This window comes from Vanessa tameamea, chromosome 6 (assembly GCF_037043105.1).
Source record: "Vanessa tameamea isolate UH-Manoa-2023 chromosome 6, ilVanTame1 primary haplotype, whole genome shotgun sequence".
Classification (NCBI taxonomy): Eukaryota; Metazoa; Arthropoda; class Insecta; order Lepidoptera; family Nymphalidae; genus Vanessa; species Vanessa tameamea.
The window spans coordinates 8886958-8903708 of record NC_087314.1 but is presented as its reverse complement, the minus strand read 5'-3'; the positions used below and the strand labels follow the sequence as shown (position 1 = coordinate 8903708).

Genomic DNA, 16751 nt, shown 5'->3' with positions numbered 1-16751 from the left:
TTTATATATATATATAAATAAATAAAAAGTAATTAACTATAAAATATAAAAGTAATTAATTATACAGACAATTAATAATCCATTAGTTTTATTTTTTTATATAGAACAAGTTATGGAAATTTTCTAGATGAAATTATTAGTATAGTTTTTTATCTAAATAATCCATATGTTATCGCAACCATGGTTGCACTTCTGTTAGACTGTTATCGCAACCATGGTTGCGATAACAGTCTGACAGAAGTGCACTTCATCGCACTTATTGCTGCAACAACTACGATTAAGTTAATATTGTTTTCGTAAGTACGTACCTACTTCAAATAAATTGATATTACCTACTTATGAACAATAAAAAGCTTACAATTTGTATGGTTTTACATTTTAATTCAAAAAAATATTAACAAAGTTGCTTTGTTCTTTTAATAGTAAATAAGTTTTTGAAATGTTTTCATTTTGCTTTTAACATTTAATATATAACAACTAATAACACACATATCACATAACTGATTTTATAAAGCCGAACGATTGCTTAATGAATAAATAAGAACAGTTGTACAGTTTATAAAATATACCATGTGCATTGTTTTAACATAACTCTTTGGCATTCCAATTTTAATTTTTATTGTATTTGGTGTCCATTTCCTTCTTAAGGAGCGCCAATCGCGTGAGACACGCGTCCCGCCACGCGCGGCGCTCGGGCAGTCGCTCCAGCGGGACCATCGCGTTCAATTGTGCGCAGATTGTATCCGCGCTCTTAGACGTGGTCATCCGTGGTATGTCGCCAAACGTATTACTCACACTATGGATAGTTTCTCCATATCTAGAAATGAACAGGTTAAGATTATATTAAAACACGGCGACGCTTAGGAATAAAACTAATCTTTGTTCATCACTCCTGAAAACTTCTATAATTTTATATATAAATTATTATCTTTTATTTTTCTAAGCGATAAGTTCACCTTTATCCATCTTTTTTAGTTATATTTATAACTGCTTTTTTTTAATGCGATTTACTAATAAGTAAGTATATGTATTAAAACACTATCTTAGAAAGGACATAGGGGCTCATATATACTCATTTTTGATTACCTATTTATGTATAACACTATGTAGACGAATTTTATAGACAATAAAAATGTAGGACAATATAACACTTATTAGAAATCTTTAAAACTGATGCGAAAGAAAACATTATTATTTAAAATGTATTTTGTTGTAATGTTAGAATATTTATTTACCTTTCAATGTAACTCTTCATGCCTTCAGCATTCAAATGCGCCGTTTCTAAGGAGCCGAGGAAAGCGTAACGCATTCCCAGTCCTTCCGAAATAACTTTATCGACGTCCTTAACGTCCACAACTTTGTCGTCAACCAAACGCCAGACTTCATTTAAAATGGCGTATCTAGAAGCAAATAGTCATATTAGAAAAAGTAAAACGTACAGGATGCGCAGCTTGTCGAGATAATTTTAAGCTTTTTGACAATATTATGAGCCATACTTTTCGAAGTCATCAAAAGACCCGCTTTAAGTAAAAGTTATTATAAAAACAGTTTTAGCTCAAATCAATTATAAATATTGAATTTAGTATCAACATACAAAAAATATTTAAAAATTTATTAAATAAAATATATTGTGAAGTCTGTAAATATAAAACATTACAATAAAAATATCTACAACATTTGATTTACCTCGAGTTTTATGAAATACTCACTTTATAATAAAATCGTACAAATAATTTCATAATAATGAATAACATTTTAATTTTTTTTATAGAAATGAAATAAATAGCTTCTTACTGAATGCGATTTAATACAAAGCCGTCAATTTCTCTGGACAGCGATACTGGCTCCTGTCCAATCTCTATCATTATTTCTCTGGTCTTCTTTGCCACCTCGGGCTTCGTCCAAGGAGCTGGTACTATTTCAACTAACGGCACGTAATAAGGAGGATTTACTGGATGCGATACCACGACCTGACAAAAGAATAAAAAATATTTATAATTATATTATGGCTTAAATTTTAATTAATAGTTTATACTAAACAGGCGTACTCCGTATTCCCTCATTCTAATATAATATAAGACTATATTTCGACGAGAGATTGGAACCCAGGATTGAAACCTAAGATCTTAGAACTAAAGCTATATGTGTAAGCAACAAGATCATCGAGCTAGGTCATCGAAACTAGTTATATTATTAGTATAACAGCGATATGTAGTAGTGCTTGTTCCATATAAATTAAATACGTAAGAATTTATGTATTTTAATACAAATATACAATAATTACTTAACATTATTTTTTAAATAGATTTGATTATACGGTTTCAATCGTATTATTGCCTAATTATAAAAAAAAGATCTAGTACTTCCTACCATGACTAAAAGGAAGGGGAAGTGGGGGGTGCACTGATCTTAGGAAGCCTACATATGTGTTAAATCAACTGGATTGAGTAACAAAAATCTACTCTTACAAACTTTCTCATTTACAATATTAGTGTAATTTATCTGAATGCCAACATTTTAGATTATCTCATAAATTAATTGAATTATTGCGACACCTACAAGCTATACTAATATAAAAAGCTGAAGAGTTTGTTTGTTTGATCACTTTAAACAACAAAAGGATTTACTACTCCTATTTGAAAATATATTTTTGCATAAAATAGATAGCCCATTTATTAATAAAGGACCCCACAACATAATACGATCCACAGAGGGGCAGAGGCAACATTTTCGAATATTTCGAAATTTGTGTCGAGCTTAGTAAGGTCTACTTACTTGTGATCTGTGTTTTAAGTCTGCAGAGAACAGTGACGGCAGTGTTGTACTTGTTGAACTGGAGAGAATAGTTTTGTCATCTACAACTTTGTCCAAGTCTTGGAATACTTTTTTCTTTAGGTCTAGGTTTTCTGGCACACACTCTTGGACGAAAATCGCATCTTTTACAGCTTTCGCTAAATTCGTAGACCCTGGAAACATATGTAAAATGTTCGTTTTTTAAATTATTACTAAACATATGTATAAAGTAATCGATATATATATTTAAAAAAAAACGGGTTATCCGTACCTAAGTACTAATAACTAACATAACAGATGTATATACATTATAGGTATAATTAATAAAATAAAAAAATACATTACTTATAAAAATATGCATTTTTTATAATGTATGAATAATTTGAATACTGTTTAGGTTTCATTGTGATAACCAAATATACCTTTGATAAAGTTGTTTTGCTCCTCAGCGTCGAGGCTGCCACGTAGTAAGCCGTCTTTTTCCAATGTTCTTAGTTGGACATTAATATCTTTAAGTGCGTCCAAGACTTGCGTTGGACATATATCGAAAATTGTCACTTGGTAGCCGACTGAAGCGAAGAGCATCGCCCATGATCTCCCAATGAGACCGCTAGAAAAATCAAATGAACGTAATTGTGTAAATTATGTCACTTTACTTCATACAACTTCGGACAATGATAATTAATTTGATAAAACTAAAAAAAGTCTTGCTAAAATTGATAAATGCATGGATTCTTAGTGTAATACATTTTATTAAAAGCCTAAACCTACGTAATTCTTACCTTACAGAATAATACCATTATTCTAAACTTGTTTAAGTATTAATAATATATAATAATATAAGAAACCAATATTCATAATACCTAGTTATTTTCATTAAATTAAAGCTTGTAATTATCATCACTAAAAATGTATAAGTACCTATATGGTATATTAATTATTTATAGTTAGATACTTTAGCTGTTACAAAAACATTATTGATAAGCGACATTACTAGAATACTATCTTGTGTAAATTAACCTTAATATTAAACTTTGCATCGCTATTATGATGTTATCTACAAGTGAGATGTTTACATGATATAGAATAGATATAGAAACGCAAACAAAAATAGAAAATCATTAGCAATATTCAAGTGTCTAAGTAAACTGAAGATTACTATATGTACCTAATGAACTGTTATTGGCTAAAGAAAATATGTAACTTATTTATATATCGAGATAAACTGATGACTAAATCTATATATGGTTACATAAAATGTATTAAATTGCTGTAGGTAATATTTATCCTCTGATAATATTGTCTTTATTTGTAGGGATAATTTAAAATAGTAAATCTTTCATATATCAGTATGATACGATCAGAATTATTTCTGTCTTATACATGTATTGACGATGTTTCTAACGACGATAACGTTACAGTACCTATTTTCGAAATCACCTTAAGGCAAAGTAATTCTAACTATTACTTATCTTAATTAACTTTAACTTAGGATTTAATAACGAAAAGTTTGTATAAGGAATCTGTATCGACATACATATATCGAAACACAATTATGAAAAGTAAAAACATATTTTTATGCACAGTCGCTCCTGTACAATACTATTTATTATTGCTGTCATTCGTGTACAATGTAAATCTGAGTATTTATTTCAAAATTATATATATATTTTTTTATGCAGTGAATTTCACCCAATACATTGACAGTCTGCATAACGGCGATTACGACGATACTCCAAAAAGACAAAAATATATCAAATAATTTTTTTTTAAATAGTATCCATAATCTGCCTGAAGCGAACCAATCATGGCTTCGAGAGCATCTTCATATAAACTATAATAAGTAGGTGAAGGTTACGCGTATCGACTATAGCTATTTACTTGTACACTTTCAACAACAACATTCATAATAATTATGCGAAAATAAAAATCAAATAAATTCGATGCCATTATTTTGTTACAGTATTTTTCGAAAAGAGGAATATGTTTACTTATTGGTGAATTTGTTATATCTACCATATAATATGAACATATATATTCAGCATTATTAGCAGAATATACCTACTAATTTTATTTTATTTCTTTTTAACTAATTCACAGACAAAAATAATAAGGAAAAGAACAGCTGAATACATGAAGGTGGTCTCATAACAAAATACACGTAAGAATCAATTAGTAGGTACTTGTAAGGTATATTTTCAAGGCACTTATTCCATAATAAACTGTTTCTCACCTGCCAACTATACCAACTTTTTCGGTTTTACGCTTTGGCGCCATTTTACACAGACTTCTTGAATTGCAACACAATATCCTTCGCTCGTGCCACCCGAGAGAATGGTGATTCGGAGACTGAATGTTAGCGGAGCAACTAAACTGACGCAAACTAGTTATCGGCAACAAGTTTTACATCAGCGACACATTTCGATTTACTATAGAAGACAATTACTGCTGAACTGATAATAAAGTGTAGTTACGATATTGTTACATCAAGTATTCACATTTAGATTAAATATTATATTGTAAGCGTTTTTATTTTCAGGTAATCTAAGATTAGTGAGCTTAAAAGTTATTACTGTGATAAATCTATGGAGATCAGATTGAAATTATTTTAACACGTGTAACAGTTTACTTCGCAAGACCTTTATCGTTTGTATGCATGTTGTAATTGCGTATCAATATACCAATATTAAATTTGGGGCTTAGGATCTATTTAATTAAGATAATCAGAACCTTACAACCAGCGATTCAGAAGACGGGTGTAATATTTACTGCCTACGAGCGAGCATTATTGAAAATAGAAATCCGGTCCGATATTTCGTTTTATAGGATTAAATCCTAAACCCGTCAAACTTCTAAAATGGAATGCGTATTAATCGTACTAATGCAAAAAAATATCTATCTTTTTCTATCTTTGTATATGTATTAACTATAATTCATATTTCTTTATTAAATAATATAAGTTAAAATTATTTTTTTCCGTGTCGAAATTCAAATTTTAGCTAATAATTATTACTGAAACGTAAGTCTTAAAAAGACAAATTTAAAAAATAGTAAAAAAAGCGAAGAATTGATTACCGAGTACCTACATACTCGTATATAATAAAATGAGAGGATATCTCATTTCTTTCTTAAAAAATATTTATCCTAGACTAATAAATTTTGCCAGTATTTTATATGTTATATTAAATATATGTATAAGCTACCTACTGGCAAAATTTCAACGTGTAATGACCAGCTTAGGATCACGGCTGATACAAATGTGATGAAGTACATTATAAGCAGCTCATTCATTAAAATTATGTAGGTACATGGCTAACATCATTTTTATATACATATCTAGAATAAAATCTAGAATAAAAAGTATTCCCGTCAAAATTGGTGCAATTGAGTCGAGAAACAAATGGACAAAAGACAGACGAAAATGTTGAGACATGCAAATAATCATAACATACGCATATAAGCTTGAAAAATTGTAGCAAAGACAAGATGATCAAGTTAATAAGGTCTTTAGTCGGCTGTAGGTCATTTACAGACAGTTACTATAGAAAAGGCATTTAGAACTCACATATAAACGTTAAAATTGCATATATCTTGTTTGATAGGATATTTGCGAAATACATAAATATATGTATAATCTTCATCTATGCCTATAATATCCTACATTTTCAAACAATATTTGCGTTGTCACGTCTTTGTTATATTTCTGATTTTCATCTTCTCTCATTCATCTCTTCATTCATAATACGATATTTTGTAAGAGGGATATTGAGTAATCTACATTAATCTTCCATAAAGGCTTTTATGACATTATATTGTAAATTGTAAAATAACTGTACTCGTGTACAATTATTTAATTTTATTATTTTAATTTTATAATATTCAAAATGTGAAACTTTAAGTTAAATTTTGAACAATACGCATACCCATTCCATAGTTTGCAGGCACAATAAAGCATACCTTTATCAACTTAAGATAAAAAGAAAGCCATTACATTCCAGTTTCGGTTTATATTTATTTTATATTGTTGTGTAATTTTACAATCAGTGACCTCGATTTGATAACCCCTGACATTGACCATCAGATAGGCTTGTTATTACGTTAATATATATTCTAATTAACAAATTGAATATAAAATCAAAAAGACACAATATTGTAAACATCTAATATTATTATTTACATTAAATAAATGATTACAATGATATTATGTAATTATTAAGCATTACTTAACAAAAATAAATGAATTATAACTTATATTGTTAAAAGAAATTGAAACAATGCTACAACAACAGCCCATACATTTTAATTATTTTATCTACGTATAACACAACTAATGGACTTAAAGTTTTATTAAAAGCCGACTAAGAACCATTTTATCCTATGACACAGTCGTCGCGAAAGTTCGAAACGATCTTAGTTTCGATTGCGACTTGGTGCTAATTTTTGTAATGTACATATATTACATTTGCATATTACAAAAATCAGCACCACAGACAGACATGCTTTTACCGTGTTACCGTACAATTTTTTAACGACAGTTGGCTATGTTTTCTGTTCATTGAAGTCTTATCATAGTGAAAAAAACAAAGGTATTCTTCCGTCAGTCTTAAAATAACTTTGCAAAAAATTATGCACCTTATTTTAAATTAATTTAATTATTGCTTTAATTTTGATCTAAGCCAATGTAATGATTCATATAATGTAAAGGTAGAGTATTATATAAAATAAGTGTAAGTAATATAATAATATTAGCGAAAACTATAAAGAATTAGGTATTTATCTCACATTTGTACATTTGTTTGTTACAATTAATAAACATTTATTCACAAGCGCTTCCAGCGATGGCATCCGACGCCTTCATGCTAAATATTCTATAGTTGATCTCATTCGGGTCGAGGGACTTGTAAATGAAGCGAGGCAGCTTGTCACTTAGTAACCATAGAGTGCCTTCGTCATCAACCTGAAGTAAATAAATCATAATTATATAAAAAAAATGGCTTCATATGCGAATTCCTTCTTGGTTCGAAGTGGATAAAAAGATTAATTCGTATCTTTTAAAACCTTCTCTAGGCGAAGGTCTACTCTTGTGTAAAGGAGAGGTTTTAAAGCTTATTTAAACACGTTGCTCCACTAAAACTCACCTTTACTCCAAAGAAAATAGCATTACTTTACCTTTAAGTCGTTAAGAAATTCGAACAATGTTGCATCATTGAAGAGCAGAGGATTGTTTTCAGGTGTGTACGGCTTGTTTGAATTCCAACAGCCAATACCATTGCGGTTTATCTTAAAAATAAATAGCATTTTATATATAATAATAATAACAATACATATGTACACATTGACATGAATTACTAGAATAAAATTGTTTGAGATTTAAAATGACCTACGCTATTCGTTATGGGTTCGTTAAAAATATCGAGAAAGTTAATATCGGAATTATGAAAATAAAATAAAATTGGATATAAGAATTTACGAGTGAGTTATAAATACATATATTATAATGGCTGGTAGTGCATAATCATTTATTTTTATATTATTACTTTGCTTTTACTTTATACAAGAGTTTAGCTGCGGTTGTAACTTTATGGTTATTGTTACCCTATTTGAAAAAAAAAATATAATGATTTTGCGTAAACAATAGGGTTGTTTCTGAATTACTTTATATGGTATGTTTTTGAATAAAATTCATACCATATAAAGTAATTCAGAAACAAATTGTACATACACACATCGATTCTTTACTGTATTGATTGATCTCCGTGATCAAATGCAACATTGACATTATAAACCAGATAAATACATGAAAACCTTGTAATATTACCATTTAGAGACATGATGAAATGTTTTTATACAATGCTTGACTTTTTAGTTATTTTTACATTTACATTAATATAATTATAAAATCTATGTCATCGACTACGAATCCACGTTATAGAGCCGAGATGGCCCAGAGGTTAGAACGCGAGCATCTTAACCGATGATTTCGGGTTCAAACCCAGGCAAGTACCATTGAATTTTCATGTGCTTAATTTGTGTTTATAATTCATCTCGTGCTCGGCGGTGAAGGAAAACATCGTGAGGAAACCTGCATGTGTCTAATTTCAACGAAATCTGCTACATGTGTATTCCACCAACCCGCATTGGAGCAGCGTGGTGGAATATGCTCCAAACCTGCTCTTCAAAGGGAGAGAAGGCCTTAGCCCAGCAGTGGGAAATTTACAGGCTGTTAATGTATGAATTTATGTTATAAATTTGTTCGCAACTATTCATAATAATTAATATATTAAAGATATCCGTATATGTTACTGGCAATCTGTTATCTTGTATTCTACAAAATACGTTCGCGCCTTATTTTTTTTGAAAAACACTCAAGGGGTAAGACCTATAAGACCACATAGAGTTATTATTAAAGACCAAATTCAATTTATTTTATAAATATTGACGATGGTCATGCAGGTCATATATGTAATCCCTAGGGATACATAGTATTAATCATCTAGGTAAAGTATATAATAGACGATAATATTCGTAATATTTCATAGATTACCAAGACGTTTTAGGTAGTATATATATTGCTTAGGTATTGTATAGAATGCCGTTATACACAATTTGCATATATTAATTTAAATATGTAACTATGGCTTATAAACTAATTATAACAGAATTGTAGAAATTAGTAAATCTATACCAAATTAAAAAAGCTGCATACATATATTTATTTATAGCAACTCTATACTTATTTATGAAGCTTAAATTATTAAAAAAAAATTATATTACAATGACAATCGAATATTGTTATATACATTGAATGTGGTCATACTGTTATGTCATCATAAATAATGACGTTTTTTTATTTAATGTGACAATCGATTATATTAATCATCTTAAAATTGAGCATCGGTGACCGTGCAAATAACAATGTGATATTTTCCTGTTAAAGTGGTTTTTCCAAAGTAAGAGGTATTTTCGAGATATTTATAACAAATAAATTAAACACATAATTATTAGCACCCTTAAAGCTTTTTCCATAAAATTATCATAAGTAAATAGGTACATAGAAAACCCAATAACAAATTTGATTTGTCGTTTCGTACTTTTGAAACAAGGATAGAATAAACGAACTCACTATCATGAAATATAAGTTATAAATAAAACTAATAAGTATTAATATATTATGTCATGATTAAAATTGTTTTTTTTTTACCTGTGTGTAAAACAGTACACTCGTATTTGTATCGTAGTAGCTGGCCGAAGATTGAGTACGTTCACCTCTATCGCCTAAAAGCTGCAAAACCAGAAAGACTTTGTAAAAAAAGCCTATTATTACAGTTTATTTAAAATCGTGCCTATGGCCCCTTCTATTGATTAGTATTCATAGTTACCGGTCTATGTAAATAAAATAACAGTTTCGTTATATTTACTTGTGATATTTGCTAAGATCGAACGGTATAGAATATCTAACTTGGTATTCAAACCTTGAAGTCGTGGAATGCCTCGGTTTTGTCAATGTGTGTGTAGTTTCTGAGGAGTTCAGTTGATACGCAGAATTCTTTGGTGCTCGAGAATGCATGGAAAAACATTGTACGGAACCTGGAATATAAAAATATATATTACAATCATATTAATATCACATAATAATATAAATAAATTATTAGTTCCACGAATTGAACTTGGATTGATATTGACTATTTATTTCTTTATAATATCATAACTCTACGTCTAGTTAAAACAAAAAAAAATGTATGTTTTTTACTGTAGTTAAACGAAACAAATAAAAGGCTCAATGTGAGCTTTAAGTGCTTTGTATATAATTTGTAGAGCGTAACGAACACAAATGTATGGTCAATTCGATATGCACAAAACAAGCCGATCAAGGTCCAAAGAGTATTACGTGATCCACTCACCCATTCTCTCTTGGCTCGGAGAGCGCCAAAGCAAACACTCCATCGGTCCAATGAAACTCGATGCCACCGACGTTGTAGGTTCCAGCCAATGGTTCAAAGTGGAAGTAGTGGTGGGTGACGCGCCATGAGTCATCTTGCTTCAAACTATAAACCACGACTCCGTAGCCTCCCAAGTCTGGCACGTAAGCGAAGGCATTGTCGCAAGTATTTTTATCTACATCGACCACCTATAAATTTAAATTAAACTCGTAAAATGGTGAATTCGGATAATTGATTATAAGACTCTGTTATGGACATTTAGGGTAAAACTTTTATAGGTAAGGTAAAAACAAGTTACTGAAATAATTTGAAGGATTATTATAGTATTATTTTGTAAACTAAAATAAATGAACGTTTTGTTTTACAAAACTATGAAAAAATATTATGTCAATTTCAATTATATTATGTACTAAGATATTTTCTTTAATGTAACGTGATTATATTACAATTAATTAATTAAAAGAAAACACGATAAGCTGTTATTGTATAATAAATCATTCAAACAATAAATTCTGACGAAGACTTCGTTAAAATTATTAAATTTGGTCTCTTGAATGACGTCGAGATGAACAATTTTTTGCAGCAAAATTATTATGCTAAAATAATTTTGCTATTCATAAATAATTGTTACTCCTTCAAAGAATTTTCAATTATAGAGTAGATAGGTACATGGTCTACGGATACCTACGTATATACGTTATTCTTTAAATAAAACAGCTATAAATTTAGGAAAATAAAGTATTTTCTTAAATTGTTATTATCTATGATCGATTGGCTAGCTTATTCAATATTTTTGTAACAAAAATATACTTAAATGATGCTTACGATGTTAGCGAAGAATGAATCTTCTTTCATATCGGAGACTTTGAAGAAGTAGCGATGAATCAATTGATTTGTATTTAAGTCAAAAATAACCAAAGAGGGCCCGGCTACTTGATTTGGTGATCCTTTAAAGAGAAATTAAATTAATTGTCAATTAACATAATATTATGAAATTATATTAAATTATCAGGTAAATTACATGTTTCTTAAATAACTTAAGCGATTTAGATGTAATCGTAACCTAAATTTATAAAAACATCATAAACATAACTTTCTCCAGGAGACAAAATTACTATATCTCTACATGAATACGTAAGAGGCTCCGAAGTTGAAGTTGTGAGATGTGTCGATATGTACGTGCATAAGAATTATAAGCTCATTACGTTATTCAACTTACTTACCTAATATATCTGCCAACCCGGAGTCCATTACCCAAAGTCTGTCACAAGGATCAACGAATACTCTAAAAACAGATATAATAGAACTATTTGACGGTAATTCTTTAGCGGAATCAGAGACAAGGTTCTCTTTTAATGATGGATAGGGTTTCAGTGGTTGATCCTGGGCACCATCCAAATCGACATAATTTAACGACGATGCCACCCCGTTCTTCCATCTTGGCACTGTTACGAAAACTTTGTTCTTCCATCTAGCTAAACCTAAAGGAAGGTTATTGGCTGGCACAAAAAGTCCATCTTTAACTGCTGTTTCACGTTGAGCCGGTGAATCCCAAACGTAATCAACTTCTTTCCAAGCAAAGCGAAGTTCCGGTAGAGCTGCCTGGCAACTTATCGCCGTCGTTACTGCAATTATTAAACTAATTGCCCTCATTTTCGGCCTGAAACAATGAACTATAAATGTGACAATCTGTACGTAAGAATTTTTAAACAAACAATAAGTATAATGAACCTGATTACGGCATGTCTAATTATAAAATTCGCACATGCTTTTTGACACTCTATTGAGCACACTCACTCGTGTTTTTATGACAAATAAATACGATTTATATCCGGTACCTATACAATCAAGTCAAGATAAGCACAATACACGCCCGGCAAATGCTTCGTTCAGGTAATCCTTCCATAACTCATTGTCATAGTGTTGTAACTTGGTAATGATAGAATTGTAAGCAGTGCTCTGTTCTCTATAATAATGTCGGCTCACGTTTTTGTGGATGATCATATTATTGAGAAACGCTTGGTGCATCGAGAAGCCTTCCTTATCTCGGCAAATCTGCTTCGTTATGTGTTTAGATATCATGTGAACTGTGGCAGTAGATGTTACACAACTTAGTATTGAATGAGATGGAACAAAGGCTATACAATATACATTGAATTAATAATACTGGTTTTCATTGTGACAGTCTGATATTATAAATGAAGATAGACGCAGTACCTAACTTAAACAAGAAACTTTTTTATATCATATGAATATTTAATTTTCGTCACTAACAGTAGATTCAGAATTTTGTAAATTAACAAAAAGACTAGTTAAATATTTTCAACTCTTGTCAACTATTGATAGGAGAAGAGATTAAGAGAATGTTAAGTCATGACTTTTTGTCTTAACTGTTCAAGGTCTGCGGTTGTTTTATATGCAACCTAATGAAATTAATAGAGAACAACTTATATTCAAGAACGTGTCTATGGAAATCCTTTAATAAACAATTTATTACAACATTTAATTACAACCTGAGGTAACCTTCGTGTCTTTATTAAAAATATCTCTACTTTTAAGGCATTCTTTTCCGCTATGTTGCGTTCCCGTTATTTAATTCATTATGCATTTAATCAAAAGTAACATTATTTTATTGTCATACTTATTGCATATTCAAAAATATGTGGCAAATTTTTTTTAAGGAAATTCTAATTACGGTCCAAATTATGCGTGTAATGTTAATGAGAACGCTTGTAGGATATTTCCGTATTATCGTGTTATTCCTGTTCTTTTGGAAAAAAATAGTCCTCGTCTTATCGGTAGAGGAAATAAGAGAGAAAGTAAAATTGTTTAAAATTTAATATTAATACTTCAAGTTAAGTGGTTTGTATTTTGGAATATAATTTCATCATAGTCACTGCTACTTAAATTTCATTTTAATAACATATGTCCAAGTGTCCTCGCCCACATATCCTTTAAGTCAATGAAAATAGAATGCTCTAAATAGGAAGAATGCCAATAGTGACAAAATTTCCGTTAATTATAAGTATTATTGATTTTAATAAATAGTTAGGTGTAATTTCCTGTTCATGGATCTTTGGGCTTAAATAAAAATAATTATAATATTACATTATTGGGATTTAATACGCCCATTACTATCCTTCAGAAAATTAATCTTGATGAGCGCTGGAGTTCGGTTTGCGTTAATTCACTATAGATGAAAATGGCAGTTTTATAAGAAACCAAATGGAGGTTTTTAGACATAATTTTTTTGTACACTCTGGGTAGGTTTGTAAATATGAAAAACATATTAAATTGTTTTTGAAAATTATTGAACATTCATATTATTTTCTAATTTTAATTAACCAAAATAGGCTTAAGGAGTAATTTATAGACAATCTAATGCATTTCGTACGAATATCGAAACTTTAACAAAATAAAATAAAATATATGCTTTCATGAAAATTTAGCCAAAAAACCTACAACATGTTTTTACAGATTAATAATATATATATTGGACATACGAATATATAATGAAGATATTGAAAAAAATAACAAAGGGTAACACTAGCATTTCAGTTCAACTAAGAATTTATTACTATTACTAATCATTTATCTATTCACAACAAAATCAAGAATTGCTATAAAAGTGCCCATTTCTATTACATTTTTCTTAAATGAAATGCATAAACTACTTCACACATTGACAACAACACCTCGTGTCTGCAAATAATATAATCGTTCTAAGAGGACCCTGTTGGTCCTACCATATTTTTTTATGTTTTAAATCAACATTTTAAGTCACTGTATAGAATTCAAAATTTGAAGTTACTATTATTATTTAAATAACTTTTCTCCGTGTTTTTTTTTCGAAGACACAAAATAATAAATAAAAATCACAACTTACATGAAATAATTGGTTTTACCGTGTGAGGTCAATCCGCGACCGGTTCACTGAGGCCGCGAACACAGACTAAACAGTTCGAGGCCCCTACAGCCTTTTTATTTCGAAGTCACTGTTCAAAAATGTTATATATTTAGGACTTCAACTTTGGAATATTGTTTAAACCATTCATAGGTAAGATGTTTGTCACTGCAAAGTTATAAATGATCCACGTCAGGGAAATGGCTGAAACATATAATTGCTTAAAGGAATTTACATCAATTATGTGTGAAATTATGTTGTCTGTCGTCACGTGAGTCATTGGTATTTGCTTTTTCTTTTCGCTATTTATTTAAAAAATTATGTGTACATATACATATGTGTACACACAATTTGTGGTTTGATATTTTGATTGTTGATTTGATCCGATATTTGATTTTGTAGGAAAACATGATATTTATTTAAGAATGGAGTTTTTATACAAAATTAACAAATTATTTATGTATATAATCAATTAAAATATTTTTTTTTCCTTCCAGATTTTTCTCGGTAGCTTCTAACTGACTACATTTCTAATCGCCCGTCGTCAGTCGTCGTCAGTATCACTTGTGAATTGACCGATTCAAAAGTACCTATAAAAAACTGTTTGAATAAAGCTCTCTTAAACTATGATTTAAATACTTTTTATTCATAATTTATTTTTTGTATTATTATATGTATACAAGCATTAGCATTAGCAGCCTGTAATTTTCCCACTGCTGGGCTACAGGCCTCCTCTCCCTTTGAGGAGAAGGTTTGGAGTATATTCCACCACGCTGCTCCAATGCGGGTTGGCGAAATACACATGTGGCAGAATTTCGTTGAAATTAGGCACATGCAGGTTTCCTCACGATGTTTTCCTTCACCGCCGAGCACGAGATGAATTACAAACAAATTAAGCACATGAAAATTCAGTGGTGCCTGCCTGGGTTTGAACCCGAAATAATCGGTTAAGATGCACGCGTTCTAACCACTGACCCATCTCGGCTCGCCATGTATACAAAGTATAAAGTAATCAATGCATTTTAATTACCGAGTTCCAGTTTCAGTGTGAGTGTGCTATTGTAATTGCAAGTACCTAATTGGGACAAAACATTTTAGATCCCATGGTTTGGTGGCGCTTCAACTGTGTAAAGAGTGTTTTATGCAGAGCCAATGTGTATGGTAAAATGTACACTTTTCTAATAACAATTACCAAGAAGAGATATATATTTAATCATCTTTGTTCCTAAAATAAACGAAATTAAAAAAAAGCAGTTTTGTACTACTGAACTGAAGGACTTAATTTTAGAGGAACGAAATGCTGCGTCTGAGAGTTTATTTATAAATTAGAGTAGCTTATTGTATAGGCGGGCTTAGTATTGTAAAATATTATTATTAAATAATATATACCTAATTTTAGACTGCCAATGACTTCAAAGTATAACTAGTAAAGCTAAGATGTTTGAAAAAAACAAAGGCATTCGAAATTTGTCGTTCACTATTTTAATATTTATTATAAAAGAATGAGAATGAAATGTAACTTGTATTACGAAAGAAATATATGTAAGTTGCTTACTGTGCCAAAAATAGTCTAATTTTAAATGTGTGACTATCAAGTTTTAAGAAAATAATCCATAATATGCCAAAACAACCTTTTTTGTGAGAAAAAAATTGTGGTTTGAAATGAACAAAACCATTTGTAATATATACAAATATTGTTTGTTCATTTCAAAGATCACAAAATTATAGACTCAGTATAAGTTGTTAGTGTGTCAAGTTTAACACTGATTGCGCGAACACTGTTGTGAATTCGATTCAGATAATTCAAGGTTCATCCTCGTAATCCACGTATCCGCTGCTATTCATTCGGTGTATCACTAAATATGTGATAGTATGCAAATGTCCAAAATGTTCTAATTTACTATGATATGAAACTATTGAATAAACATATTATCGTTAAACCAAAAAAGTACCGTCTGCGTAAAGGATCTTTTTCCTTTTCAGTCAAAAGTTTTATTGGCCATGTATAATATTTACAACAGCTTTTCCTTAATGTTGTTACAACCGCCTTTCATTTGTGTCATTACAAAAATTTTACTTGACACCGACCATAGACAATACAAATTGCAATGCTG

General features: G+C 30.1%; 2 protein-coding genes across 3 annotated transcripts; both read right to left on the bottom strand.

The window, feature by feature from the left end:
- Positions 1-359: 359 nt before the first annotated feature.
- Had1 (beta Hydroxy acid dehydrogenase 1) lies at positions 360-5188 on the bottom strand. Its single transcript, XM_026630587.2, has 6 exons — positions 5027-5188; positions 3216-3403; positions 2776-2966; positions 1795-1970; positions 1236-1400; positions 360-817 (listed from the first exon to the last, which is right to left on the bottom strand). Exons 1-6 carry the CDS (start codon positions 5068-5070, stop codon positions 610-612), a joined length of 972 nt encoding a protein of 323 aa, XP_026486372.1. The 5' UTR covers positions 5071-5188; the 3' UTR covers positions 360-609.
- Positions 5189-6785: 1597 nt separating this feature from the next.
- Positions 6786-14797, bottom strand: LOC113393605 (L-dopachrome tautomerase yellow-f2-like). Of its 2 annotated transcripts, XM_026630586.2 has the most exons (8): positions 14620-14797; positions 11957-12393; positions 11559-11680; positions 10695-10921; positions 10266-10380; positions 9995-10075; positions 7963-8073; positions 6786-7750 (listed from the first exon to the last, which is right to left on the bottom strand). In XM_026630586.2, coding segments are annotated over exons 1-8 (1236 nt in total). In that variant the 5' UTR covers positions 14622-14797; the 3' UTR covers positions 6786-7609. The 2 variants fall into 2 exon arrangements, with proteins under 2 accessions (XP_026486371.2, XP_064071213.1); XM_064215143.1 differs by lacking the exon at positions 14620-14797 and having other exon boundaries at positions 11957-12423.
- Positions 14798-16751: the final 1954 nt, after the last annotated feature.

Coding starts and splice junctions, on each gene's coding strand:
- Had1 (XM_026630587.2), bottom strand. CDS start 5,070: ATGGCGCCAAAGCGTAAAACCGAAAAAGTTGGTATAGTTGGCAG. Junction 2,967..3,215: donor GCAAAACAACTTTATCAAAG/GTATATTTGGTT, acceptor ATATGTTTCCAG/GGTCTACGAATTTAGCGAAA. Junction 1,401..1,794: donor TTTGTATTAAATCGCATTCA/GTAAGAAGCTAT, acceptor ATTTGCTTCTAG/ATACGCCATTTTAAATGAAG.
- LOC113393605 (XM_026630586.2), bottom strand. Junction 10,381..10,694: donor TCCGAGCCAAGAGAGAATGG/GTGAGTGGATCA, acceptor TTTATATTCCAG/GTTCCGTACAATGTTTTTCC. Junction 7,751..7,962: donor AATTTCTTAACGACTTAAAG/GTAAAGTAATGC, acceptor TATTTACTTCAG/GTTGATGACGAAGGCACTCT.